This window comes from Ochotona princeps, chromosome 5, assembly GCF_030435755.1.
Source record: "Ochotona princeps isolate mOchPri1 chromosome 5, mOchPri1.hap1, whole genome shotgun sequence".
NCBI classification, from domain to species: Eukaryota; Metazoa; Chordata; class Mammalia; order Lagomorpha; family Ochotonidae; genus Ochotona; species Ochotona princeps.
This window is the reverse complement of record NC_080836.1, coordinates 66,701,790-66,728,874: the sequence shown is the minus strand read 5'-3', so window position 1 is coordinate 66,728,874 and position 27,085 is coordinate 66,701,790. Positions and strand designations below refer to the sequence as shown.

Here is a 27,085-nt window from a genome sequence, read left to right as displayed (position 1 = left end):
TCAATTTCAGACTAACCAAAGGAAGAGGAAACTAAAATCTCAATTAACATGCTTTGAATGGTAAAACTTTTAATGTTAACTACAGTCTATTTTTCAAAAAAAAAAAAAAAGATCTAAGTTAAAAAGTAATGCTAAGTCTACACATTAGAAGTAGCGTAGAAGTTGTGTACACACTTTTGTATGTGTATGCACTTCTTTGGTTTTCATTTTCTTTAAGAAACTAAAGATCGACACAACAGCCAATTTTGTTGATCCTTCCCTTGAAAGCGCCAGGATCCCATATGGGTGGCAGAATGCCATCCAGCTCCCTATTTGTGGCCTGGAAAAGCAGTAGAGGATGGCCCAAGTCCTTGGGACGTGCACCCATGCAAGAGACCCAGATGAAGCTCCTGGCTCCTGGCTTCAGACCAGCTTATCTTTGGCCATGGTGGTCATTTGGGGAGTGGACCCAAGGATGAAAGTCTCTCTCTCTTTCTGCCTTTCAAATAAAGATAAGAACTCCCCCAGTGACTCTGCAGCATGGCCACAGCCCTCAATTCCCCATCCAGTTTCCAGAAACTCCTCTACTCTTTTGCCAATGACGATTCCTACACTGACAGAAAGGATCTAGACCCTTGGCCAGACTCCCTACCTCAGCTTTGCTGATGCACTAGCTCCTTGGCTGAGAATGACTGAGGCTCTTCCTTCTCTCTGTAAATCTGCCTGTCCAATGAAAATAACCAAATCTAAAAAGAAAAAAGAAAAAAAGAAAAAAAAGAAGAAAAGATAGGCAATGCCTTCTTAGCTTTTAATTTCTGTGCAGCTAAATACTTTCTTCTCTCTGGCATAGTAATAACCAAGCTCCTTATGCAAAGTAATGGGCCACCAGAGGCAGTGGTTCTCATAATGCAGTCTGATTTAGAACCACCTGAAAACGCTAAAATTTAACTGTGTTTGGGCCAACTTGTATTTCTGCCACGTTTCTGACTGCACTGATGGTCCCATCTGGACACCCAGAGAACTTGGTCCTGAGACAGGCACACTTCTGCCCACTTTACAATGCGGAAATGGAGGTCAGAGACAGGCCTGAAGCTTCACAGAAGCCTCTGAATCAGCCCCAAGACCTGTTCGGACTCAAGGACAAGAGCTCTTGGCCATGTGGGAGAGAACAAGGGTACCTGTTCCAGATGGACTTGGTTTCAGTCCAGGAGAGGAGCCCTGCACCCACACTGACCCTCCTGCATGTTGCTTAGGAGCCTGCAGCAGCTGTGGTCTCCAATGACTTCATGGCTTTATCCAGCCAGCAGCCAGGCTCTCCCGCTTGGACAAGCAGGAATGAGGAGCCAGGAGCTCTGAGAAGCCCTGGGGTGAGGGCCACGGGTGGCCTGCTAGTTTTGTCAACCTGCTCGGCCTCCTGGGAGTGCTCAGGGGACTCTCAGATGAGGAGTGATGTCAGCTGGGACCTCAGCTGGAGCCCTGAATTTGGCTGGCGTCACACCGTCTCCAGTGCACAGGCTCCGCTTACCTTCACCTCCCCTCCTGGCCCTGCTTCAGAGCTCACGTCCAGCCTCCTGCCACTGTCTGCCAAAGCAAGAGTGTGGTGGAGCAAAAGCCCAGGCTTTGAGATAGTCTGGATTGGAACTCCAGATCTCTCGTCATTCCATCATTCCACAGACCTGTGTGGGGCGCCTATTGTGAGCCAGACACTGAGCTAGGGGCTGGAGACCCAGGAAACCGGGGCACCACAAAATCTCAGGGAGTTTATAATTAGAGGACCACACAGGTGTATTTAGTAATATGATACTTGCAAGATGTATTAATAGTACATCAAGAGAAATGAATCTATATGAATAGTTGGGAAAAGCTGTTTTGAGAATGTGACCGAAAAAAAAAAAAATTGAAGGGGAGACAGGGTGTAGGGATATAGACACCCAGTCTGCTGAGTTGGGAATTCTATCCAGGTGTCCCACGGGGGTAGAAGAAACCCAAGTACTTGAGCCATCACAGGTTGCCTTCCAGAGTATGCAAAAGCAGGAAGTTAGAATAGGGAGCCAAGCTGCTACTTGAAGGTATAGGAAAAGGTACTGGTGCCAGGGTGACGCTTGGACTTCTGTCTGGGCAAGGTGAAGAGTTCCTACGTGACAGAGCTATCTTAAGAAATCGTAGGAATGTTAGATGGAACAAAGCTTTAATACCCATTGACATGTACGAGAGCCGAATGGGGTGTGGGACAGACTGGACTACTGCTACACATACTGGCAAACCAGGGTAGGGGGTGGGCCTGGTGGGGGTTATTGTGGGTCGCTCCAACTAGGCTGCACCTCCCACTGGTTTATGCGAGGGCCGAGTGTGTGCTGGGCAGAACCAGGCTGGACTGCAACACCCACTGGTTCCAATGGAAGTCGGGGCTGAAAACAGAACCAACCCAGCAATTGCAGCCACCAGCTGATCAAGGCGATGGACTGTGCTGGGCCCTGTACTTGCTAGTACATACAAGAATCTGGTCTTAGAACACCTCAGACAAAGTTTCTTTGGAGATCTCCCCAATCGAAATGCTGGACTCAGAACCCTAACCAAGAGAAGACAGAAGACAGAACAGGTCAATCAACCATCTCAGCTATATGTTGGCAGCGAAATATGGGACAAAAGGAGACTCTATGATGGACTATGTCAATCAGTAGATTCTTCAAAGACCTCATCGTGCTTGGAGTGGCAAGACTGACAGCGGTTCATAACTGGTGAACTATCAAAACCACTTGAGCAAGAACCTCGGAGCATGCCCTACATCTGGGAACAGGGTGGAAAATTGGGTGGGCCTTCTCCCTTAATACCCCCCTTTAAGCAGGAAGTAAACAATATGGGAACAATAGTCTTACCCACTTTCCTGTAGCCCTTGAACCTTTTTACCCTAATTAACTATGTAAAGATTGTCAAAAAATAATAAAAAAATAAAATTTTTTAAGGAAGAAATCGTAGGAATACCGTACATAATGCCTAAGAATGGCAGTTGAGGCTGAATATATGAGCATAAATTTGGGCAGACTTATGGAAACTGAAGTTACAGAGCAGTTGAAATCACCAGGGGAGGCCATGTAGAATGAGAACTGAGAAACCCAAAAGTAGACCTTAGGGATTTAACATTGACAGTCCAGTATTGTAATGTACTGTCTTAAACTTTCACCTTTAGTGCTGACATCCCACATGAATACTTGCTAGGAAAAGCAGTGTGATGACCTAAGTGCTTGGGCCCTGCCTCTCACGTGGGAGACTCAAAAGAAACTCCTGCCTTCTGCCTTTAGCCTGGCTCTAGCAGCCACTTGGAAGGTGAACCAGTGGCTGGTTCTCTCCCTTTTCCTCCATAGCTCTGCCTTTCAAATAAATAAATACACCTTTAAAAAATATATTTAACATTTAAATGCAGGTAGAGAAACTTATATAAGACAGGAAGGTGGGAGGAAAATCAAAATTGGCCCCCAAAACTGATAAACATGCTTTAAGAATAAAACACATGACCAACTTCATTGGCTTTTGCTGCCAGGTGAAGGAAGATAAGAACTCAAAACTCTCCCACTGAATTTAATAGCATGGCAGTGCTTGGTGAACATCTGGGGCAGAATTTCTCGCACACTAGCCTTGTCATTGCTTTAGCTACTATGGAATTAGTGAATATTAACAGATTTATCACAGGCATTCCAGGAAAAGGGATTGTCAGATCACCACCTTCTTTTAGGAAATCTGCAAGCCTGCATCTATGAAGTATGAACCCTAAGTGCAAATTCCACTTGAAGGTATTTTTGTTCTGCTTCAAATCAGGGAATTAATTGTCCCTTCACTTGAAGATTAACACAGAACTTTACGCCAGAGTTTCAGATAGAGGAACAAGAAGGCTACTTAATAATTATCTTACCCTCTGTGTGTTAAGAGCACGTGTGTACAATCATACACACACACACACACACATACATACACACACACAGTAACTGTGGGAGCAGGTGACCTTGACAGTCCATTGAGGTTCAATGGACTAAACTGACACATGCATATAAAACCCAGAGAATAGTGCCTGCACATAGTAGCATACATATGAAGGCTATTTTTGGTGTTGACCCATATTACAAGTATATTCAACTGCAGGCTATGGGGCAAATCACTTAAATTCAGTACCCAATATAATCAATAATTTAGTGCTCTGGACCACATGGACACTTGAAAGTTATGTTTTCAGATGAAGAGATGAAAACTGTGCAGGCAATACCTAAGTTGGCTTGAACATTGTATTTACCAGGAAATAAATCTATAATGGCTTCTGCTGTTGTATTAGCTTTTTAAGAACTATAATGAAGTACCTGAAGCAGGTGACTTATAAAGATCATTCTTGCTGATGATTCTGTAGGTGTAGTCTAAAAGCCTCATTTGGCAGAATGCTGAGGAACTACACAGCTTCACAAGCCGAAGACAAGCAGCTCATGTGTCTGTTACCTTGTCCTCTGTAAAACAAAACAAAGAGAAAAAACGGTCACACAAGGATTGGGCCTTACCTCAATGACTTCTATCACTTCCCAAAGGTCTTGCCTTTATAACAGGGACTTATTTAGAAGTGTCCACTCTCTCAAAACCATTACCATCTGATAGTGGGGATTAAACTCTTATATAAGGTTCAGGGAAGGAGATCATATCCAAACCATTAGGTTATGTTAAAATTTATTTCCTATGATGATCTAGAGTGTAGTCAGATCCAGCCTCAACAATGATCATTTCCAGTGCTGCTGCATTTGGCTCAGAAAAGTGGGTGATACCAGGCTGGAGTGGAATAGGCAGAAAGGTGGAGAAGATGGGTACACCAAGAGGTGTAGAGGAAGATAGAAGACCAGAAAAGTAAATTTGAACTTGGACTACAGCATTTAAATCTGATGACAGGAAGGACCCTTCAGAGAAAGGGGCTGAAGATCCTGAAGAGAGCAGTGTGAGCTTGCTGAAAGGTAGTGTGCTTAGTGATGGAGAACAGGTGGACAAATAGCCTTCTTCTGTGTGGAAGACTCTTCTAATGGCAAGGAAGACTGGTGTAGGTAGACAATTTAGAAGAGGGTGCTGTGCACAAAACAATGCTATACACACACACACACACAACCACAACCATGTGAGGACACTTGCAAGCCAGAAGTCTCAGAATGAACCAGACACTTTGAACTTGAATTTTTCAGTTTCTAGAACTTTAATAAATTGTTTTAAATTAAAACATTCTGGTGTCAGAAGAGGCAGCTCTTGGCCTAACAACTTTGATCTTTTCTGTGAAAAGCTCATGAGTTGAGAGGCAAAAAAAAAGTTGGAGATTGGTGCAATACAATGTTCTACTACTCATTAAAAGTTCTTGGAGTGGGAAAACACGCTGCATAATGATTGACAATTCAAGTACTCAGTATTGCTCAGGAGTGGCAGGAACTTTCTCAGCAAACTTCTCAAAACCCTTAGAACTCTTATCTTTCAAATGGAGCCTTGTCTAATCCAAGATCTTGGATGACATTAGCAAACCGAGTTATTTCTAGGTATAGCTTAGTGGGGAGTGTTAGCCTGGGAAAAACCAATGACTATAATTTAATTAATTCTGACCATCTACCTGGACTGACTGTTGGATCACACAAATAAAGGGTTTAGGCTCACAAGACTTCTCTTCCTTTAGATGCCACTTGCAAGTTGGCACCTATGGTTCATCTGACCAGCCAGCTGTAAGGTTTCCTCCTCTGTTTCACTAGTTTGCTAGAATATCTTACAAAATACAAGAAAGCGCATACAATTCAGGAACAGCCAACTGGAGATGTACAAGGCAAGGTATTACTGGGGGTGTGTAAAGGGAGTGTCCAGGCCCTCTCTATGCATGTCGTTCTCCCAGTACTTCCATATATGGGAAACTCAGTAAATCTTGTCCACGAATTTCTACTGAGTGGGTGGAAAGTTCCACTGTTCTGATCACTTGGTTTTTCTGGTGACCAAACCCATGTTGAGGCTATCCAGAGATCCCTAAAACAAGTCACCTGATCCGCATAAACCCAGGTGAGACGAAAGGGTTTGCCTTAGGAATACCACTCAGGAAATTCAGATATAGTAGCTCAATGACCTGAAAAGTAAAAATTTACCTAATGAACTAAATAACCACCACATTATACAATAAATAGCAAAATATTTTATTTTTATGTAAACCATCATTCAGTGAATATTGTTACATTCTGACATATTATGATTGGACTTCCTTTTCACAAAAATGCTTTTCTAAGGAAACAACTTGGAGTCTTCCACATTTGTCAGATGCCTTTTCATTATTGTTCTCCATTTTTGCAATTCTGGATCCAAATTGCATGGCTCGTTTTGGCAGGAGAGCAGAGGCCATAAGGCCAAGTTCCACAGCTGCCAGACGTAAAATTAGTTTCTCACCAATTCCACGGGGCAAAGTCAGGTTTGCCTTTTCCCAAACTGGAAGGGAGTTTAGGAAAGAGACAACATCTTCATCCAGGAAGGGAAATCTAAAACAGACAGACAATATCACTACACACAAATAAAAGCACTCTGCTAGTGTCAAAACGGCATGACTAAAAGTTAATTATATTAAAAAAGAGTTTCAAACATATGGCAAATTATGCCTCAAATAAGTGTATGTTTTCAGTGATTTCAAATTTGGAAGCAAGCATAATTAGACATTAAATCCCATCAGTGTCTGATTTTTTTTTCCATGTCTAAAAAAATTGAACTTTAGAGATATGAAACCAATACAGAAGGGCTCCACAGGCCTAAATTTACAAAATACCTAGGGCCTGGTTCCAATCCTGACAGCCCTGCTTCCCATCCAGCTCCCTGCTTGTGGCCTGGGAAAGAAGACAAGGACAGCCCAAAGCCTTGGGTCCCTGCACCCGCATGGAGACTCAGAAAAAGCTCCTGGCTCCTGGCTTCAGATCAGCTTAGCTCCGGCTGTTGTGGCCACTCGGGCAGTGAATCAGTGGATGGAAGATTTTCCTCTCTGTTACTCCTCCTCTCTGTATATCTGACTTTCCAATAAAAGATAATAAAGAAGTCTTTTAAAAAAAACCCATGATATCAAAACTTACATTTAAATCATTAAAATAGCGAGAACTATGTATAACTGAACAAAATCTAAAATCCTTTCCTCTGAGTTTAAAAATTTCAACATTCCCCTCATACTAACTCCTCAAAATACAATATGGTTGGAGGGAGAGAAGATGGCCGACCTGGGAGGACGGGCATAGAAAGGGAGGCGCTGAAGGAGAGACAGGGCGCGGCTGGAGAGAGATCTGCGGACTGAGGAACCACAGGAAGGAGTGCCAGAAGCTCCCTGGACATCGAGCATCCAAGAAGAAACACATGGTTCGGAAGAAATCCAGAGAAGGAACGCAGGAAACACAAAGACCCAGTTAAAACGTGGTGAGTCATCCCGGGAAGGGGGTGCAACAGCGGGAAGCCCAGAGGACCCAGGGCAGCTGGAGACAGCAACACTGGCCCCTGGAGGCACCTAGCTTGGCGACTTTGTGGCGCTGGGACACACAGGAACCCAGAGAGGTGGAGTGCGCCAGAGGTGAAAAAAAAAAAAAAAAACTATTTTCGGGCTTTTCGCTCCCTGAGAGAACTATACTGAGACTGTCCCTGTTCAGTGCCCCCTGTCCCCCAGAATTCTCCCAGTCTGAGGCTGTGCGAGAATTGAACGTTCCAACTTGTGTGGGAGCCAGGGCGGAGAGTCCCTACAGGTCCCCCAGTGGTAAGGTGCAGGAGACTTGCGCAGCTTAACTCTCTCTACTGGACATCGTTGGGCAGACCACATAGTACAACAACTTCTGGGGTGCGCCAGCACAGCCTCTCACTGCTGAAAGCCCGTGGCCTCACAAAGGCGGGCACCAGCGGCGGGCGCCAGCAGCGAGCGCCTGCAACGGGGAGTGCTGCTTCAGTTCCTCCGAGGGATCTGCCTCGGTAAAACCCCTTGGTGCAGCAGCAACTTCTGGTGTGCGCGCCTGCAGCTTCTCACTGCTGAATGCCTGAGGCCCCACAGAGGAGGCCGCCAGCAGTGCGCGCCTGCGGCAGGGAGTGCTGCTTTGGGTCCTCTGAGGGATCCCCCTAGGAAAACTGCCCCAGCACAACAACAGCAACTGGGGTGCAAGCCAGCACAGCTTCTCACTGCTGAATGCCTGTGGCCTCACAAAGGCGGGCACCGGCGGCGGGCGCCAGCAGCGAGCACTTGCGGCAGGGAGTGCTGCTTCAGTTCCTCTGAGGGATCTGCCTCGGTAAAACCCCTTGGTGCAGCAACAACTTCTGGTGTGCGCCAGCACAGCTTCTCACTGCTGAATGCCTGTGGCCTCACAAAGGCGGGCACCAGCGGCGGGCGCCAGCAGCGAGCGCCTGCAACGGGGAGTGCTGCTTCAGTTCCTCTGAGGGAGCTGCCTCAGTAAAACCACTCGGTGCAACAGCAACTTCTGGTGTGCGCGCCTGCAGCTTCTCACTGCTGAATCCCCGAGGCCCCACAGAGGAGGTCCCCAGCAGTGCGCGCCTGCGGCGGGAGTGCTGCTTCGGTTCCTCTGAGGGATCCCCCTAGGAAAACTGCCCCAGCACAACAACAGCAGTCCTCTGAGGAATCCCTCTGGGCAAACCCCTCAGCACACCAGCATCTGAGTTTCACATCAGGCCAGGGTTGGGCAGCTCCACAACTGCAGGCCTGAGGGGCGCTAGGGGTCTTCCAAATCCACCCCAAAACTACAGACAAGGAGCCCTGAAGCTACAAAATACTGCTACTAAGCCCTACCCCTGAAAACACACACAGGACGAAAGGTCTAACCAACAGACCTTACAGAAACCAAGCTACAGAGGGTTATAGACATTCAGGGGTTGATATAGCCATCCCCCCGCACCAAACATCTCCAATAGAACTCAAAGAAATTCTCCTTCAAAAGTAAACCTAAAGGAAGCAGCGAACTCACACCTACTCCAAACTACTGCACAAAGACCAGAAACTGTAGATAAACAAATCAGAGAATACATCCCTGAAATCAACAAGAAACAATAACGCAATGAGAAGAAACTTCAGAAAAGGGAATGATCCAGACGAGAGAGCCAGTACCTCACCAAAAAAAGACCAAAAGCCAATATCTATTTCGGAGATACGAGAAGAAGACATGGAAGCTCTACCAGACAAGGAATTTAAAAAAATAATGTTAAAAGCTGTCAGAGACAATGAGAAGAACTGGGAAGACTTCAAGGAATTCAAGAACCACATAGTCACAGAAATACAGCAAGTCAAAAACAAAATCCTTGACTTAGAGCACAAACTTGAGAGCCTAACTAACAGAATAAATACAGCAGAAGAGAGGATCTCTGAAACAGAAGACACACAAAATGAACACACCCAGCTCATTAAACAGCTAGAAACAAGCCTGAACAAAGCCAATAAGACCATTCAGGAGATGAAAGACAACCTAAGAAAATCTAATATCAGAATTATGGGACTGCCCGAAGGAGCAGAAAGAGAATCAGGAATGCAAACGGTGCTCAACGAAATTATACAGGAAAACTTCCAAAACACTTGGAACATGAACCCAGCCCAAATCCAGGATGGTCAGAGGACTCCCAGCAGATATGACCCAAAGCGATCTTCACCCAGACATATGGTGCTCAAGTTCCACTCCAACGAAGACAAAGAAAGAATCCTAAGACAAGTACGAAGCAGAGAAAAGATCACATTCCGGGGAAAACCAATCAGGATCACGGCTGACTTCTCTGAAGAGACCCTACAAGCAAGGAGAGAATGGACAAAGATCTTCCAAATCCTGAAACAGAACAACTGTCAACCAAGATTAATGTACCCAGCAAAGATCTCATTTATATTCGAGAACGAAATCAGATACTTCCATAGCAAAGAGAAACTTGAAGAATATGCCAGCACAAAACCAACTCTTCAAAATCTCCTTAGAAATGTGCTAAACACAGAAAAAACAGGGGCAAACCACAAGCAAAGATGGCAAACAGGAAGATCTCCCCACTAAAGCCCACACAAGGAGGGGTAATTACACAGATAACAACACCCACAAAGACACATATGTATGGCAGGGCAAAATCGCAGCATCTCAATATTGACTCTTAACACAAATGGCCTGAACTCACCAATCAAAAGGCACAGATTAACGGAATGGATCATCAAACAAGATCCAACTATCTGTTGCCTACAAGAGACACATCTAACCAGAAAAGCCTCTAAGAAATTTAAAGTGAAGGGATGGAAACAGATATTTCACGCCAATGGACGAGAAAAAAGGGCTGGGGTAGCTGTCCTAATTTCAGATGATATAGACTTCAAGCTTACAGACATCAAAAAGGACAGAGAAGGACATTATATATTGGTGAAAGGATTGATCCATCAGGAAGCAATTACCATCGTGAACATATATGCACCAAATCCCAATGCGCCTAGCTACGTGAAGCAATTACTTACAGACTTAAGGGGAGACATAGATATGCACACAATAGTAGTGGGTGACCTTAACACCCCACTAACAACAATAGACAGATCAACAAAACAAAAACTCAACAAAGAAACAACAGAGCTAATACAAACAATAGAACAACTGGACTTGGTTGACATTTATAGAACTTTTTATCCTAAAGCCACAGATTATACATTTTTTTCAGCAGTACATGGCACCTTCTCCAGGATCGACCACATGATAGGACACAAAGCAAATCTAAGTAACTTCAAAAAGATAGGAATCATACAATGTACCCTCTCAGACCACCATGGAATGAAACTGGAAATCAGCAATTCAAAATGCCCAAGGAAATACAGAAATTCTTGGAGGTTGAACAATATGCTATTGAACGAACAATGGGTCAGAGAAGAAATTAAAGATGAGATCAAAAAATTTATGGAAACCAATGAAAACTCTGACACAACATTCCAAAACTTGTGGGACACAGCCAAAGCAGTGCTACGGGGTAAATTCATCGCAATTGGAGCTCATGTCAAGGCCCAAGCGAGGCGCCAAATACAGGAACTAAACACACACCTCCAGGAATTGGAGAAGCAACAGCAGATGAGCCCCACACACAACAAGAAACAAGAAATCATCAAAACAAGGGAGGAAATCAACCATATAGAAATAAAAAAAACCATACACAAAATCAATGAATCAAAAAGCTGGTTTTTTGAAAAGATAAACAAAATAGACACCCCGTTGGCCCGACTGACAAAGAAAAAACAAGAGAAAGCAAGAATTAACAGCATCAAAGATGAAAAAGGCAACATAACAACAGACATTGCAACCATTAAGAACATAATTAGAAATTACTACAAAGCACTGTACTCCAACAAATCAGATGACCATCAAGAAATGGAAAAGTTCTTAGATTTATACAACCTGCCAAAACTTAGCCCAGAGGCAACAAACGACCTGAACAAGCCCATAACTGAAGCAGAGATTGAATCAGTGATTAAAGAACTCCCAACAAAGAAAAGCCCAGGTCCAGACGGCTTCACTACAGAATTCTACAAAACATTCCGAACAGAACTAACCCCAATCCTCTACAAACTCTTCAATATAATAGAAAAGGAAGCGACCCTTCCAAACTCATTCTATGAAGCCAACATTACCTTAATCCCAAAACCAGACAGAGATCCTACAGAGAAAGAAAACTACAGACCTATCTCTCTGATGAACATTGATGCTAAGATACTCAACAAAATCCTAGCCAATAGAATTCAAAAAATCATCCGACAGATCATTCATCCGGATCAAGTAGGATTCATCCCTGGAATGCAGGGATGGTTCAACATTCGCAAATCCATAAATGTGATACACCACATCCAAAAACTGAAAAACAAGAATCACATGATAGTATCAATAGACGCTGAAAAAGCTTTTGACAAAATCCAACACCACTTCCTGCTAAAAACCCTAACCAAAGTAGGCATAGATGGAAAAATCCACAACATAATCAAAGCAATATATGAAAAACCCAACGCCAGCATCATACTGAATGGAGAAAAACTGGAACCCTTCCCACTAAGAACTGGAACAAGACAGGGATGTCCACTTTCTCCACTGCTATTCAACATAGTCCTAGAGGTACTCGCTGAGGCCATAAGACAAGAAAAAGAAATCAAAGGAATCCAAATTGGAAATGAAGAAGTCAAACTTTCACTATACGCAGATGACATGATTCTTTACATAGAAGAGCCAAGAGGCTCAACACAGAGACTCCTAGAACTTATACGAGAGTTTGGGAGTGTGGCAGGGTACAAAATTAATGAACAGAAATCAACAGCCATAGTGTATGCAAACAACCCCAAGTTGGAAAAAGATCTAAGCAGCAAAATACCATTCAAAATAACAGAGAAAACTATGAAGTATCTGGGAATTAACCTAACCAAAAATGTAGGAGACCTATTTGAGGAAAACTACAAACCACTTAAAAAAGAAATTGAAGAAGACCTCAAAAGATGGAGTAACATCCCATGCTCCTGGATAGGTAAAATCAATATCATTAAAATGTCTATATTGCCAAAGGCGATATATACATTCAACGCAATTCCAATCAAACTGCCCAAAACATTCTTCATGGAACTGGAAACAATGATCCAAAAGTTCATCTGGAAGCACAAAAAACCACGAATAGCCAGAACCATCCTGAAGAACAGGAAGTTAGCAGGGGGAATCACAGTTCCAGACCTCTGGACATACTATAGGGCAGTGGTTATCAAAACAGCGTGGTACTGGCACAAAGATAGAGAGGAAGATCAATGGAGCAGAATAGAATCACCAGACAGTAATCCACATAGATACAGTCAATTAATCTTTGACAAAAAGACAGACAACAATCCAAGCAAATGGGAAGGTCTGTTCAATAAATGCTGTTGGGACAACTGGTTGATAGCCTGCAGAAACAAAAAGATAGACCCACATCTCTCACCATACACTAAGATCAAATCTAAATGGATAAAAGACCTAAACCTACATCCAGAAACCTTCAAACTTTTGGAAGAAAATGTTGGAAACACACTGCAACACTTAGGAGTAGGCCCTCACTTCCTAAAAAAGACTCCAAATGCAGTAGAAATCGAGACCAAAATAAACAATTGGGACCTCATCAAACTAAGAAGCTTCTGTACAGCTAGAGAAACAATCAACAAAGTAAAAAAGCAACCCACAGAATGGGAGAAGATCTTTGCGCACGACATAGGTGACAGAGGGCTAATTTCCAGAATATACAAAGAACTACAAAACAACCAAAATGTCAAAACAAACAAGCCACTCAAGAAATGGGCACAGGAAATGGGCAGACATTTCACAAAGGAACAAACCCAAATGGCAAACAAGCATATGAAAAAATGCTCAAGCTCCCTGGCAATAAGGGAAATCCAAATGAAGACAACCTTGAGGTACCACCTAACTCCAGTAAGGATGGCACACATACGTAATACCACCAACACTTGTTGGCGAGGATGTGGGGAAAAGGGAACCCTTCTCCACTGCTGGTGGGACTGCAGATTGGTACAGCCTCTATGGGAATCAGTTTGGCGAATACTCAAGCAACTGAAAATCAACATGCCATATGATCCAGCAATAGCACTCCTAGGGATATATCCAAAACATCTCCTACTCAAGAAACCAACATGCACGTCAATGTTCATAGCAGCACAATCTACAATCGCAAAAACCTGGAAGCAGCCAAAATGCCCATCAATAGAAGACTGGATAAGGAAGCTATGGTTCATCTACTCTATGGAATACTACTCAGCTATTAAAAAAAACGAAATGCAGTTCTTTGTGGACAAATGGGCCCGACTGGAATCCATCATGGTAAGAGAAATGAACCAATCCCAAAAGGTTAAATACCACATGTTTGCCTTAATCTGAGATGAAAAGATGACAACCTGATAGTACCTGTATATTGTAATATTATTGCAATCTCTAACAACCTGTATCCAATACAATAAGATAATGTGATATAATCTATAAACCAACAATTAATGTCAGAATACTTAAGATCTACATCGAAAAACTGTAAAACCTACTATACCCTCAATACGCTATGTTAATCCGTAATGGGGGGGAGTGCAGGGAAGCCTTTCAGGACCATAAAAAGAGTGAGGAAAAAGTATAATATAGCCTATCATGATCAAATCTGGTAATTCATAGACAACAGACTCAAAGCAGCACTAAACAATAGTAAAACTACTATACCAATGCATGAGGGGGGAATCGGGTGCGATCCTGACAACCTCTTAACAGGAGGTCATGTGCGTGGAGCAGAGGGGCACTCCAGGGTAGAGCAGATGGCAAGGAGAAAGCCTGGATCCCAACCATGAAGACTCCCAGACCTTCACCACAAACTACTAATACGAGCAACAAGGACTATATCCCAACTGCCAAGGAGGCCACAGGGAATTGGATGCCCTCGGAGGCCGAGTACTCTGAGGTCACCCACCCCTAACCGGAGCTCCCGCAGGGGATGGAAGAAGTCCAAACACTACCGCGCAGAAACCAACGTCATCGGAATGACAACCAGAAGCCCTGAGCGGTCCGCAGAAACAGAAGAACAATAAACGTCCCTCGGGACCAGGGAGGAGAGCTTTCTCTGGACCGAGCCTGGTTCCACCTCTGGACCCCCACCCTCCCTTGCAATGACCATCAGGATCGCTCCGAAAACCCCTCACAGCAAACAAACAATCATACAAACTAAAAAAAAAACCTAAAATAAATAGACAAACAACAAAAAGTAGAGCTTGAAATCCGACAGGAAAGAGCTGGCATGGATTGGCTAATGCCTCGCTGGGTAGGACACAAAGATTAGTCACTCCTTACCATGGTGTTGGGGACTTTCCTGCACACCCCCCCCCCCCAAAAAAAAAAAATGTTCTGCACCTTAACTGCTGACAAATGTCTTGTTAGAGTTACAAGCCAGTCTAGATTATCCTAAAATCTGCCAAGATCAGTAAAATTAGACTTCAACACAACAAATGGCTAAATACTAAAATGAAACAGACACGAGACAGCTGAATGGTACCTTATAGCCATTTTAAGGTATATAGCAGCTGGTCCTGTATATGAACTAAAATTGAAATGTCAATGGGCTAATCATAGGTTGTGGTTAAGAACTTGCTTCTTTTTTGTTTTGTATTGTTTTGTTTTGTTTTTTTTAACATACTGGTTACGCAAAACCTTGTCAATTCCATAATGTTACAAATTGCTGTTAATGTTATATTGAGACTCTTAATTGACTGGGATGATATTCTACCAGCTCTGACTTTGGACCAGAAATGGTCTCCCCAACAAACTGTTCAACCCATCTGGACAATGAGTAGCTGGACTCTATGCTGGGTATATGTTTGCAAGGAAAGAATCTTGATGGAATTTGAACTGTAATACTGCATCAAGGTGGAGGAATTCACCAGGGGGGAGGGGTGTAGGGAGGGGTGGGGGGATTCCCAGAGCATATGAAACTGTCACATAATGCATAATAATTAATAAAAAAAAAAAAAAAAAAAAATACAATATGGTTACATTAGTGTTTCCACTATCATGGCTTGAGTAGAGGGACTGGAAAGGATAGGACGTGTTACAGGAATATTTTATTTAAAAAGCATTATAAAAGTAAATATAAATAGAGAACCTGTGACTACATACAGCTAAATAATAAAATGTTTAGCCTTAATCACTATAGTGGCATTTTTAATAATATGATTCTATATTGGTTATTTTTAAAAGTAAAGTTCTTCTTGAAAAAATGAAAGTTTATTTGAAAGGCAAAGCAACAGCGGTTCAGCGGAAGAAGAGTTCTTGGTATCTGCTGGTTCATTTCCCAAGTGCTGAGGCTGGGCTAGACCGCAGCCACAAACCACGAATCCCACCTGGATCTCCTAGCTGGAACACAGGAACTCGAATGCTCTGCTGCCTCCTGTGTGCATCAGCAGGTCGATGGGTCAGAATCAAGGAGAGGAACAGAACCCAGGCCCTCCAACACGCGATGTGGGCATCGCAGGCATCGCCTTAACCCGTTATATTAACTCCCTATCCTTTTCCTTTGCCCTACCCCTTCTCACTCTTAACGGTATTTCATACACTTTGTACGGTCATATTAGTTATCTCTTCATAGTGAAATATTGGAAATTATGAAATAATGATATAATAGTCAAATTTCCTCCTGTGTCAAGGCTGACAACAGTGACAACTGTACCAATCATGACTTAATAGAAAAGACTGAAGTAGAAACAAACAAGATAAAAATCTGAGAGACGGAAAGAAGCAATCACAATTCTAATCTCCGTGCAGTTCACCAGGACTCCTTGCTCTTGCATCCTTGTGCTTTTGTGAAAAGCCACCTCTTAAAAAAGTTAACTACTCATACAGATTTTTACTCTTTTTAACTGTTACAACTTCCTTTATCCTTCATATTTCAAAAAGCTGTGTCCAAGTACTTGTTTGCTAACATCAGAAATATGTTGCAGGTGACAATAGCTCCCTGAAGTGTACAAATACAGAAATGTCTTCAGAGACACAGCACACTCTACCACACTGGGGAAAGACTGGGGATGGGATTACACCCTGATAGGAGGAAGACGAACACGTACATCAAAACAAAACCCTTTCAGAAGTTCCTCTTATCTCAGCTGCACTTTCATAGTCTTTTTCTTTAGCCTTAAATGTTCAAAGAGAGAGGGAGAGACAGAGAGAACTCTTCCATCTATTGGCTCACTTCTGAGCGGGCTGCAGAGGCTGGGGCTGCACCAGGCTGAAGCCAAGAGTCAGGAGCTGCTTCCAGGTTGCCCACGTGGGCAGTTGGGGTCTGGGTACTTGGGCTATCTTCCACTGCTTTTTCCATGCCATCAGCAGACAGCAGTCAGGACACAAACCAGTGTGTATATGGAATGTTGGCATTGCAGGCAGCACTATGTCACAAGGCCAGCCCCACGATATTGCCTTTCAACATTACCGAAATGTTTTTGGAGAACCAGTTCGGGAAAACAAGTGCTGCCCTGGTTCTTCCCAGCTTGGTTTCTGACTGTGTTTCTAACAGAAAGTCAAAATATTTTTACTCTTCTACCACACTTTCAGCATGCATTGAAAAAGGAACTTAAAGTTTGCTTTTTCAGTCTCTTGTTTTTGCAAAAACACAACACACACATCATTAGAATTACCTTGCTTCTTTTCCATGATCACCAATAACTCTGTCATCACGACCAAGATTTCTAGAAGAAATTCGGCCCAGTTCCATGGCTATTTCCTTATTCAGCCCTTCCAATCCATGTGTCTGAAAGCGAACACGATGACGAGAATAACCTGCAAGCTGCTCATCAGCACCAATTCCAGTGAGAATTACCTATAAGATACAGAAGTCCACATGAAAATATCCTCTGTTACAGCACAGTGAAACAGATGAAAGATTCCAACCCTACAGGCAACGCTGCTAGAGAAAAACCACAAGTCACAAAACAGAACAATATGCCCTATTTTGAAGGAGTCATCAATGAAGTGTCTTCAAAAAGATCATGAAACAGGCACGTCATGAAGTAACTAGGCCTGGACCTCAATTTCTCTGCACCAAAATAAGCTCACCTTTTAATTCCATTTTTCTAGGAATTTCTATAAAGTGTACACTTAGGATGTACTTCAACTTAAATGCAGCTATACTGCTTAAATCAGCTATACTGCTGCAATCAAGGGTCAAAATTCAGGCTCAGTAATTCTGAACCAGAAACACTGGTCGTACCTTTGCACTGCTCTCATAGGACTTCACTGAATCCCGGGTCGCTAGCCAGCCAGTGCCTCTGGAGGCAAACCAGACCGCACAGCCAATGCTGTCATCCAAAACTGTGTCCAGCGGATGAACTAAGTGACGTATCTGGGCTCTTCTGAACTTTTGCAGTTCTTCCAGAGAAACATTAATTTCAACAAAATTCCACACCCGAGAAGGGTTAAGAGCTCGCAGTTCCTTCAGGCCTGCCCTTCCTGTGATTCTGTCTGGTACACAGTACTTCTCACGAGGACTGTCATCAGCGGTAACAGCAGCACGTTCAGTGAACTCTTCAGGAGGCAGCTCACGCTGTGTCCGTTTACTCCTTGTCTGCTTACAGCTACTTGGAGCGGTCTTTCCTTTAGTCATGAAGGCTACATTTAGAAGATCAATTGGCTCATCTAAAGGAATATGACGGTCAGCAAGGGCAGCAATAACCATGGAATCAATGCCCCCAGAAAACAGGATCGCAATTTTTGCTTTCTTCTCATCCGGTTTTAAAACTCCATCTGGTGCTGGGCTTTTGTCCCTACACAAACACAAGACCCGTCTCTTGACTGCAACACTAAGGACATCAATGAACTGCTCCACTACTTCCTTCATGTGTCCGTCAGTGAGACAGACCTGAAGTGTCTCTTTTGAGGGTGGGCTGCTGGGAGTGGGACTGCACAGAGTCTCCACTGGAGTCTGTGGCAGCATCATATTTAAAGGAGCAATGGGATTTTCAAGATACAATTTGGCTTCATTTCCTACCACAGATACAAATGTTGGCAAGTCTGCTGAGACCTGAGGCAAGCTACTATCACATTCTTCGGTAACACCATCCCTAGAAATACATTTCCAAGGATACAGCTGCAACATGACATGTTTGGAAATGGCAACAGACTCCAGATTAATTCTGAAAATTCCAGATGCTGGGACCTCTTGCCATTGACTTGCTACTCCAGTAGTTTGGGGACCAACTGAAGAGAGGCAGAAACTTTTGCCCAAATTATTAAACCGCCAAAGCAGACTACGACGACCAAAAAAATCCTTACCAAACCATAAATCATGGCTAGATGCTTGATAATATATAAAAGACCAAGGGCCTTGGACTTTTGAGAAGAGTGACACAATATCAGATTCACTCTTGCAGGAGGAAAGGTAACTGAACAAGATTTGAGTATCATTCTCTAGAGCTTCAACCTTTATTCCATCAAAGACCTCTCCATTCCATAGGAACACATTGCCTCTTTCATCTTCCACAGGCTGGGCAGTCAAAACACCTCTCAAGTGAAGGACATGACCAGAAAATAAACACCGGTAGTTAGCATCACATTTTAACAACTGCTTACTGCTGTCGGGGCCCCGTCGTTTAAGATTGCACAGTAAATCCTCTTCCAAATCTTTACTGAAATGGTCCACAGAAAAGCTTACAGAACAACAAATGCCACACATTATTGTGTGAAATCTGGTTGACTATTTCTTCATATTGGTCTTCTCTGAATTTTCTATTTCTTGGTATTCTTTCTTCAATTCATCCAACATATCTGTGGGAGGGAGACAGAAAAAAAAATATTAAGCAAAATAAAAACCCTCTGCATCTCGTCTGTGTGTCACTTTGTGTCCCAGCTGCTCCACTTGCCATCCAGCTGTTTATGGCCTGGGAAAGCAGCAGAGGATGTCTCAAGTCCTTGGGCCCCTGCACCCACGTGGGACATCTGGAAGAAGCTTCTAGCATCTGGCTTTGGATTGGCTCAGCTCTGGCTCAGCAACATGAGGAGTAACCAGAAGATGGAAGATCTGTCTTTTGCCTTCTCTTTGTCAATCTGCCTCAGATATAAAATAAAAAGAAAAAAAGCTGCTTGAGGGGCAGGCATTGTGGCACAGTAGGGCAGCCTGCTGATTGCGGCATCCTGTCCCACACTAGAGTGCCCGCAACCAAGTCCAGCTTCCTGCTAATGTGCCTGGGAGGCAGGAGATGATGTCAGGTCCTTGGGTTCCTGCACTCCTGCAAGAGACTTTGTTTCCAGTTCCCTGTCTTTGTCTGGCCCAGCCTTGGCTATTGCGGGCATCTGGGCAGTGAACCAGTAGATATTTCTACCCCTCATCTGTCACACTGCCTTTTAAAAACAAACCTTAGAAAAAATAATAAAACAAAAAGATGCCTGCCCATATTAGAGTCCCTGGGTTCAAGTCCCTGATAATACAGATCCCAAGAGGAAGCAAGTGAGAGCTTACGTAGCTGCGTCCCTGCTGCACACGGGAGACCTGCAGTGAACCTGCGGCTCCCAGCCTGGAACTGCCCCAGCCCTGGCTGTAGCAGGCATCTGACAAGCCAACAGAAGGAAGATTTTTCTGTCATTCTTTCTCTTTCAATATATAAAATGGAGGGTTTTTTTGCTGTTGTTGTTTTAAAAGAAAGTTTATGAAACTACTCTTGGATTCTTCCCTAATAATTCACAGGGCAAAGCAGGACATTTATAAAGGTATACGTTACGTACTGTGAGTGTACGCACTGTGCTAATGTCAGTAGTAATTCAAGACAGGCTGGGAACAAAGCATGCTTGCCTTTCAGAGTAAAAGTGCTTATCGAGTGCTTATTTTAAATGTGCAGGCACTCAGTTAAGCACGATTACTTCATACACTCTTATTTTATCCCACAGCTTTGGAAGCTCATGGTATTTCCTCCAAAGTCACAATGATAAAAAGCGACAGAATGGTTTTCAGATCTATTTATGTTAGTGATAACTGCTTTCTAACATGCCACATAGGGTTTTGCTTATTTTTAGTTTTACTGTAACTTCATCATTGAAAGACTGACTAGGAGAAAACCAATCACTGATTATTTACACACATTTAAACACCCAGGCATGGGCAGAGTAACAGGCAATGTCATGATTTTCCACAGGAAGTGTACAAAACATTTTTTGTGTCTTTGTGTAAGACACCACTGGGGAATCTTTTTTTCTGACAAGGGTCAGTGGGACATTTACAATACTGTTGGCCAAATGATCGACTTAAAAATTGGCCTGCTAAGGTCCGGTGTGATAGCGTAGTGGTTAAAGTCCTCACCCTGAACACGCCAGGATCCCATATGGGCACCGGTTCTAATCCTGGTGGCTCCACTTCCCATCTAGCTCCCTGCCTGTGACCTGGGAAAGCAGTCAAGAATGGCCCAAAGCCTTGGGACCCTGCACCTGCATAGGAGACCCAGAAGAAGCTCCTGGCTTTGGATTGGCTCAGCTCCAGCTGTTGCGGCTGCTTGGGGAGTGAACCATTGCATGGAAGATTTTCCTCTCTGTCTCTCCTCCTCTATATATATCTCTTTCCAATAAAAATAACTAAAATCTTAACAACAACAACAAAAAATCAGCCTGCTATAGATTTACCAAACTTCAGCTTCTACCTGAGTTGTTTTGGTGGGGCTACAGACCAGAGTTCACGGACCTTACACAGCCAAGTGGCTGAGTGTTCCCCAAACGATACCAGATAGACAAGTCAAACCCAACTTACTTTTGCTTTCAGAAAGCATCTCTGCTCGGTCTGCAAGGAAAAATATGTTGCTGTTCTGCTGCTGTCTATACACCTTCTGCAACACATAATTCAGATTAAAATCAACATTTGCTCATGTACTGGTGAACTTTGGAAACAGTATTTAGTAAACACAGATAACAAAGAGACAAATAACAGTTACCTGTTACCTGCTACCAAGACACTGTTATCATTACCAGTGAGGGGAATTTGGTTTTTCCTTGCCATAAGATCATTCTTGTTTATCAAAAAAGACTCTTGGGCCTGGCGCAATGGCTCAGTGGCTAAGGCCTTTTCTGGCAAGCATCGGAATCCCATATGGGCACTGGTTCACGTCCCAGCTGCTCCACTTCCCATCCAGCTCCCTGCTTGTGGCCTGGGAAAGCAGTCAAGGACGGCCCAATGCCTTGGGACCCTGCACCCGTGTGGGAGATCCAGAAGAGCTTGTGGCTTCAGATTGGACCAGTTCTGGCTGTTGCAGCTATTTTGTGAGCCAGTGGACGTAAGTTCTTTCTGTCAAAATGACTTTCTGATTAAAATAATCTTAAAAAACAAACAGTAAGTCTTCTACTGCAATCTTAGCTTCATACTTCCATCAATGAGCAATACATTGAAAACAGTTTTTTTCATCAATACATAATCTTTTATAGCACTGTATGACATGTGGTAGTTTATTTGCTCAACCCTCAAATGTCAGCTCACTACAAAAATGAACAAATTTAAGTGCAAAATAGTTATATTAGTGATACAGCTTGAAGATGTCAAAATATAACCAATATTTTTAGTTTCAAAGGTCTTGCAAATGGCAGGATAGGAAAGAGAGATAACAGTCTGAATTTTATGAGACCTATATACCTAATACACATTAAAACAGTTGTTCGTTGAACTTTTGCAGTTTATCTTGTAAATTTAAATATCAATCTGCTACATGTTTTTAACTTTCTATAATGTAAATATCACCACTACTTCCACATTCTATTTGGAATTACTATACTCACCCTATTCTTCTTCAGGTTAGAAAGTTCATCCACAACAACTTTTTGTTCTTTAATCTACTGAAATAAAGAAAACCTATTAAAATAGAGGGCCTTAAAATTATGCTCCATTAGATGACGGCTTTAACACTAGACAGATGGCAAAAGGGCTGTCACGTGCTGAGTGTCCACCTGGGCAGTCTAGGATATAAACTTCTTTCTACCCTCCGTGTGTGTGCACATGTGCAGGACAAATGGCAGTTAAGACTTCTTACCGGCAGGCGACCCATGGAGCCCAGTCAGTGGGTCTGATGTTGGCAACCACCAGCATTGGTGCCTATGGCCACTGTTACTAAACAAGACATATACAGACAACAGGAACCCAAAGCAATATGGTTCTTCCACTAATTTTTAATTATTTGGATAAGTATGTAAAAAAACAAACAGGATGAGGGATGAGTTTAGCAGGGCTTTTCATGATTCAGCTGCTAATTGATACAGCCCGCATATTCATATCAAGCAGGTAATAGCAAATGCACCTGTCTTTGCATCTTCTGTTTTTGTACGTAAAGACTAAGCCAGGGGCCTATGCTGTGGCTTAGTGTGTAGGGCCACCACCTGTCACCCTGGCATCCTATGTGGGCAATGGTTCGAGTCCTGGATGATCTACTTCCAATCTAGCTCCTTGGTAAGGTGCCTGGGAAGGCAGTGGAGGAAGATCCAGTTCCTTGCACCCCCTACACCCACTTGAGAGCCTTGGAAGAAGCTCCAGGCTTCAGATCAGCCCAGCTCTGGCCAGTGTGGCCATTCTGGGACAGTTAATGAGGGAACGCATCTCTCTGTGTCTCTCCTTCCCTTTGTCTTGGCAACTCTGCTTTTCAAACAGATAAATAAAGCTAAGCCTAGGGCGAGCTTCATTTTTTTTTTCTTTAACTGTAGAGAGAACTCAAGTAAGGGAAAAACTTTGACACTTAACAACTGTAGTTATCACAGGGATGTGACTGACGACCTAACAGCATCAGTCCCTCCAGCAGATTAATAACCTTCACGATACCCATCCTCTCCCCGAGGCTGCGAGGGCAGGTGCTATTCCGGAGGCATTCCTGTTTGTGACTCAAACAGGCAAGACATGGAGTTCGCTTCCGCACACCTTAACGGTGTTAATCGTTAATGGAAGTTAAGATTCAGACGGCAGAGGCTCCCCACGCGCTCTTCTTCCTTGGGGCGAGGGCGGATGCGTGTTTTAGGGTCGCCCTTTGGGCCCAAGCGAGAAGAGGCAGGTGGATGATGGCACGGAAGTCCTGGCGGGACTCCGGGTACCAGGTGTCCACGGCGTGTGTCTCGGGGACTACAGAGTCCCACTCGTGTCTGCAGGGCAGAACTGAAGGGTGAGCACACGACGCCGCAGGCATCACTGCATGGATAGCGACTATGTTGGACACCGGCTTAAGAGTGCGGGGCCCGGAGCAAAAGCCTAGCAGCCAAAGTCCTCGCCTTGCATGCACCAGGATCCCATATGAGCACCGGTTCTAATCCCGGCAGCTCCACTTCCCATCCAGCTCCCTGCTTGTGGCCTGGGAAAGCAGTCGAGGACGGCCCAAAGCCTTGAGACCCTGCACCCGCGTGGGAGACTTGAAGAGGCTCCTGGCTCCGCGCTCTGGCCGTTGCTGAAACCTGGAGTGTGACTCAATGGACGGAAGATCTTCCTCTCTATCTCTCCTCCTCTCCGTATATCTGACTTTCCAGTAAGAATAAATAAATGTTCAATGAATCAAGAGCAGAGTGGGGGGAAAGGAGAGGAGGCCATTAACCGAATGAACCAGGGCACAGCTGCGGCCGCTCCGGCCACCGTCACCGCTCACGGCGCCCTCGCCCGGCCTCCTCGGGCCTGGGCCCCGTGTGCACACTCACCTTGCTGCACAGATCCTCCCTGTGTAGGGCCCAGCTGTCGGCGCGGCCCGACGCGGCCTGGTCCTCCGGGAGCACCCCACGGCCTGGCATCTCACCGGCCCGCAGCCGGGCAGACCGCAGGAACCCAGACAGCGCGGCCGCACTGCGAGCCCCGCCAGCCCGGACCCAACGCAAGCGCCTTCCCACGGCCAGCGGCCCGACACGGCGCGTGCGAACTGAGAGCCCCGGCCAGCCTGGCCCAGCGCGTGCGCACTCCCAGGACCGAGGGCGTCAAAACCAGCGCGTGCGCACTCCCTGCCCCGCCCGCCCCTACCCAGCGCGTGCGCACTGCGAGCCCTGGCCAGCCCGGCCCAGCGCGTGCGCGCTCTCAGGACTGAGCCCTCCCCACCCCCCAAGCAGTGCGTGCGCACTCCCTGCCCCGCCCGTCCGGGGTCCAGCGCGTGCGCACTGCCAGGGCCGCGGATCCCGAAACAGCGCGTGCGCACTGCCAGGGCCGCGGGCCCAGGTTCAACGCATGCGCACTCCCAGCGCCACAGTCCCCCTCCAGGCCGTCCTACCTCGGGGCGTTCACTTGTGCGCCTGCGCAGCCCGGCCCTGGCGACTCCGCCCCCACACCGGGGCTTAGAAGGGCACGAGTGTGCCTCAATCAGGTTGAGCAATGTGGTTGCGATGTCACCCTCTAGTGGATCGGAGGTAGAAACACTTATGTGGGCTGTTGACAGGCTCCCATCAAGTGAATTATGAGTCATCTGCGCCCCCTTGTGGTACAACTAAAGAATAGTAGCACAATGGAAATAATTGAATTGTTAGCTAGACAAAGCTAAAACAGGTTTAATGGGTACAGAGGTGCAATGGAACCCCGCAGACATACAAAAGCTTTCAGGTAAAATACAATGTTACGCGAATTTAAATGCTAATTTCAAGTGAGCAAATACTTTTTTAGTATACATTCAATGCAATATTTGCAATATGTTATTCTTGGAAAAAAAGAGCTAAATTTGGAATAGGCAAGAGATTACGTATGCTTCTTCAGTGCTATTCTGGGATTCGTTTTTTTTTTTTAACCTAGATATTTTACAATCTGGTCCAGGCAGGTAACAGAAGAGAAGTTGTGAAATTGTTTTTGGTAAAGATGCTATTAATTTCTGCTAGCCAAGCAGATACTTGTAGAAAGTTATGATTTATTGTTCTGTACAACACTAATCAGTTACATAGCTAACCTTGGCATACTGTCTGAACATTTCTCTTTTTAAAAAAGATCTATTTAATTTGCTTGAAAGGTAGTGTTATAGAGAGAAGAGGGAGAATAGAGCCATGTTTCCACTGCTGGTTCAGTCCCCAAGTGGTGGAAGTGAGTGGGCTGAGGCAGGCCACAGGCAGAAGCCAGGAGCTTCCTCTGGGTCTCCCATGTGGGTGCAGGGGCCCTAGCACTTGGGCCGACTCCTGCTGCTCTCCCAGGCACGTTGGCAGGCAGCTAGATCCCAAGCGGAGCAGATGTCCTGACATCCCAGGAAATGGCTTAACTCTGTTGTGTCATAATGCCCACCCTGAGCCCCGTCCAGAAGACACGATACTGTCTGCAGTCCTAACCGCAGGCTGCTGGGAGTCTTCTCCAAAGAGCTGTCTCCTTTCTCTTTTGTTCATGCCTTCCCCTATACTTCTATTTCCCATCCCACCCCAGACCCGCCTGCAGATGCTGTGTGACATCACGCACCAGGCTGGCCTGACTGCCTCAGGACCGCTTGTCTGCAGCCCAACAGGCCAGGAGTGGGAAGGCATCACCTTTGGTTCCTGAAGCCAGCACTGCTTGCTTATAGGTTCTTGTGCAGGGAAGAGGCTTGGGGTGAGGGGTGTGAGACCCCTAGGGTACCGAGGGAGTCAGAGAGTGCCTCTTTATTTGTCCCATCCTAGGCGCCTGACGTACCTTTCCCTGTCTCAGCTCTCTGCTTTCCTGCCAACTGCACGTGAACACTTGGCTCTTGGTGCTTCTGTCCTGTAATCTAGCAGTCAGTGTGGCTCTGGGGGCAATGGAAGGTGATTTCTGTGCTGCCCAGGACATCTGTGAAAAGAGAAAAAAGGCTGTCAAAATGATTAGAGGTTCAAAACCTTTGCCATATGGGTTCCTTGCCTACCTACGTGTACAAAGCCAAACACATGCTCAACATAGTTGGGCTCACATCTTGCAGAAGCAAACATAATGATAATCCTTTCTGGGAGTTAGATTACAGTGCATGGCTGAGTCAGTTCAGTGAAGGAGTTAGCAAGTGTTTACTATCAAAGGCATTCACGGTCGCCAAATTTGCATTTAGATATGTTCACCTGTGTGAATCAATGGAGGCAAAGTGTAACTGATATATTATTGATAGCTACGTACACATTGACATGGTGTTTTCCTTTATAGAATGCTCTTATAATAGAGGTCTTCGCAGTGAGGTCTTTTTACCCAGTACTGATTGCTTAATAAGTTGTTAAGTAACTTGTTTAATAAAGTTGTAAATCAAAATCTGTGTAAAGGCCACCAGGGAACTGCCGAAGTCTTATTAATTAATTTATTTTTTTGTGTTCAGGAGCGGGCTGGGAAAATACTGCTTATTTTCCACAGTGTAAGAAACAAGCTATCTCAATTTGCCTGCAGATTGTGTTTCAGTTTTTAGAATATCGCAATGCCCTGGTTGTTGCTTTGCCCCAGTAAAACAAAGGAAGACAACACAACACACAGATGTGTGTCTGGCTTTCCAGTGATTTTAGGGTGGAGTGTGCGAGGCTGAGATTACCTTCTGCGTGACCGAAGTCCTGGTTCCTGGGGTTTAATGTTATCGGCCCGGGTGTGCCTGGGACTGGGACTGAGCTCTTATGAAAGAAGGAACACGGGTGGCTTTTTGCAGAATGCGTGGTGGGAGAAGAGGGGAGAGGTGAGGGTGCGAGCGAACCTG

At 44.7% G+C, this 27,085-nt stretch overlaps 2 protein-coding genes across 3 annotated transcripts in view; both read right to left on the bottom strand.

Moving 5' to 3' along the window:
• ANKAR (ankyrin and armadillo repeat containing) overlaps positions 1-1,624 on the bottom strand; it is a 46,443-nt gene extending 44,819 nt beyond the window's left edge. The window contains exon 1 of the mRNA XM_058664718.1: positions 1,505-1,624. The gene's annotated coding sequence lies outside the window, so the exon portion shown is untranslated. The remainder of the gene's footprint in view (positions 1-1,504) is intronic.
• A 4,510-nt stretch (positions 1,625-6,134) lies between these two features.
• ASNSD1 (asparagine synthetase domain containing 1) lies at positions 6,135-24,300 on the bottom strand. Of its 2 annotated transcripts, none has more exons than XM_004577291.4 (6): positions 24,153-24,300; positions 22,266-22,319; positions 21,250-21,325; positions 17,731-19,283; positions 17,159-17,340; positions 6,135-6,494 (listed from the first exon to the last, which is right to left on the bottom strand). In XM_004577291.4, exons 4-6 carry the CDS (start codon positions 19,189-19,191, stop codon positions 6,209-6,211), a joined length of 1,929 nt encoding a protein of 642 aa, XP_004577348.2. In that variant the 5' UTR covers positions 19,192-19,283; positions 21,250-21,325; positions 22,266-22,319; positions 24,153-24,300; the 3' UTR covers positions 6,135-6,208. The 2 variants fall into 2 exon arrangements, with proteins under 2 accessions (XP_004577348.2, XP_058520696.1); XM_058664713.1 differs by having other exon boundaries at positions 6,370-6,494; positions 17,145-17,340.
• Between the last annotated feature and the right edge of the window lie 2,785 nt (positions 24,301-27,085).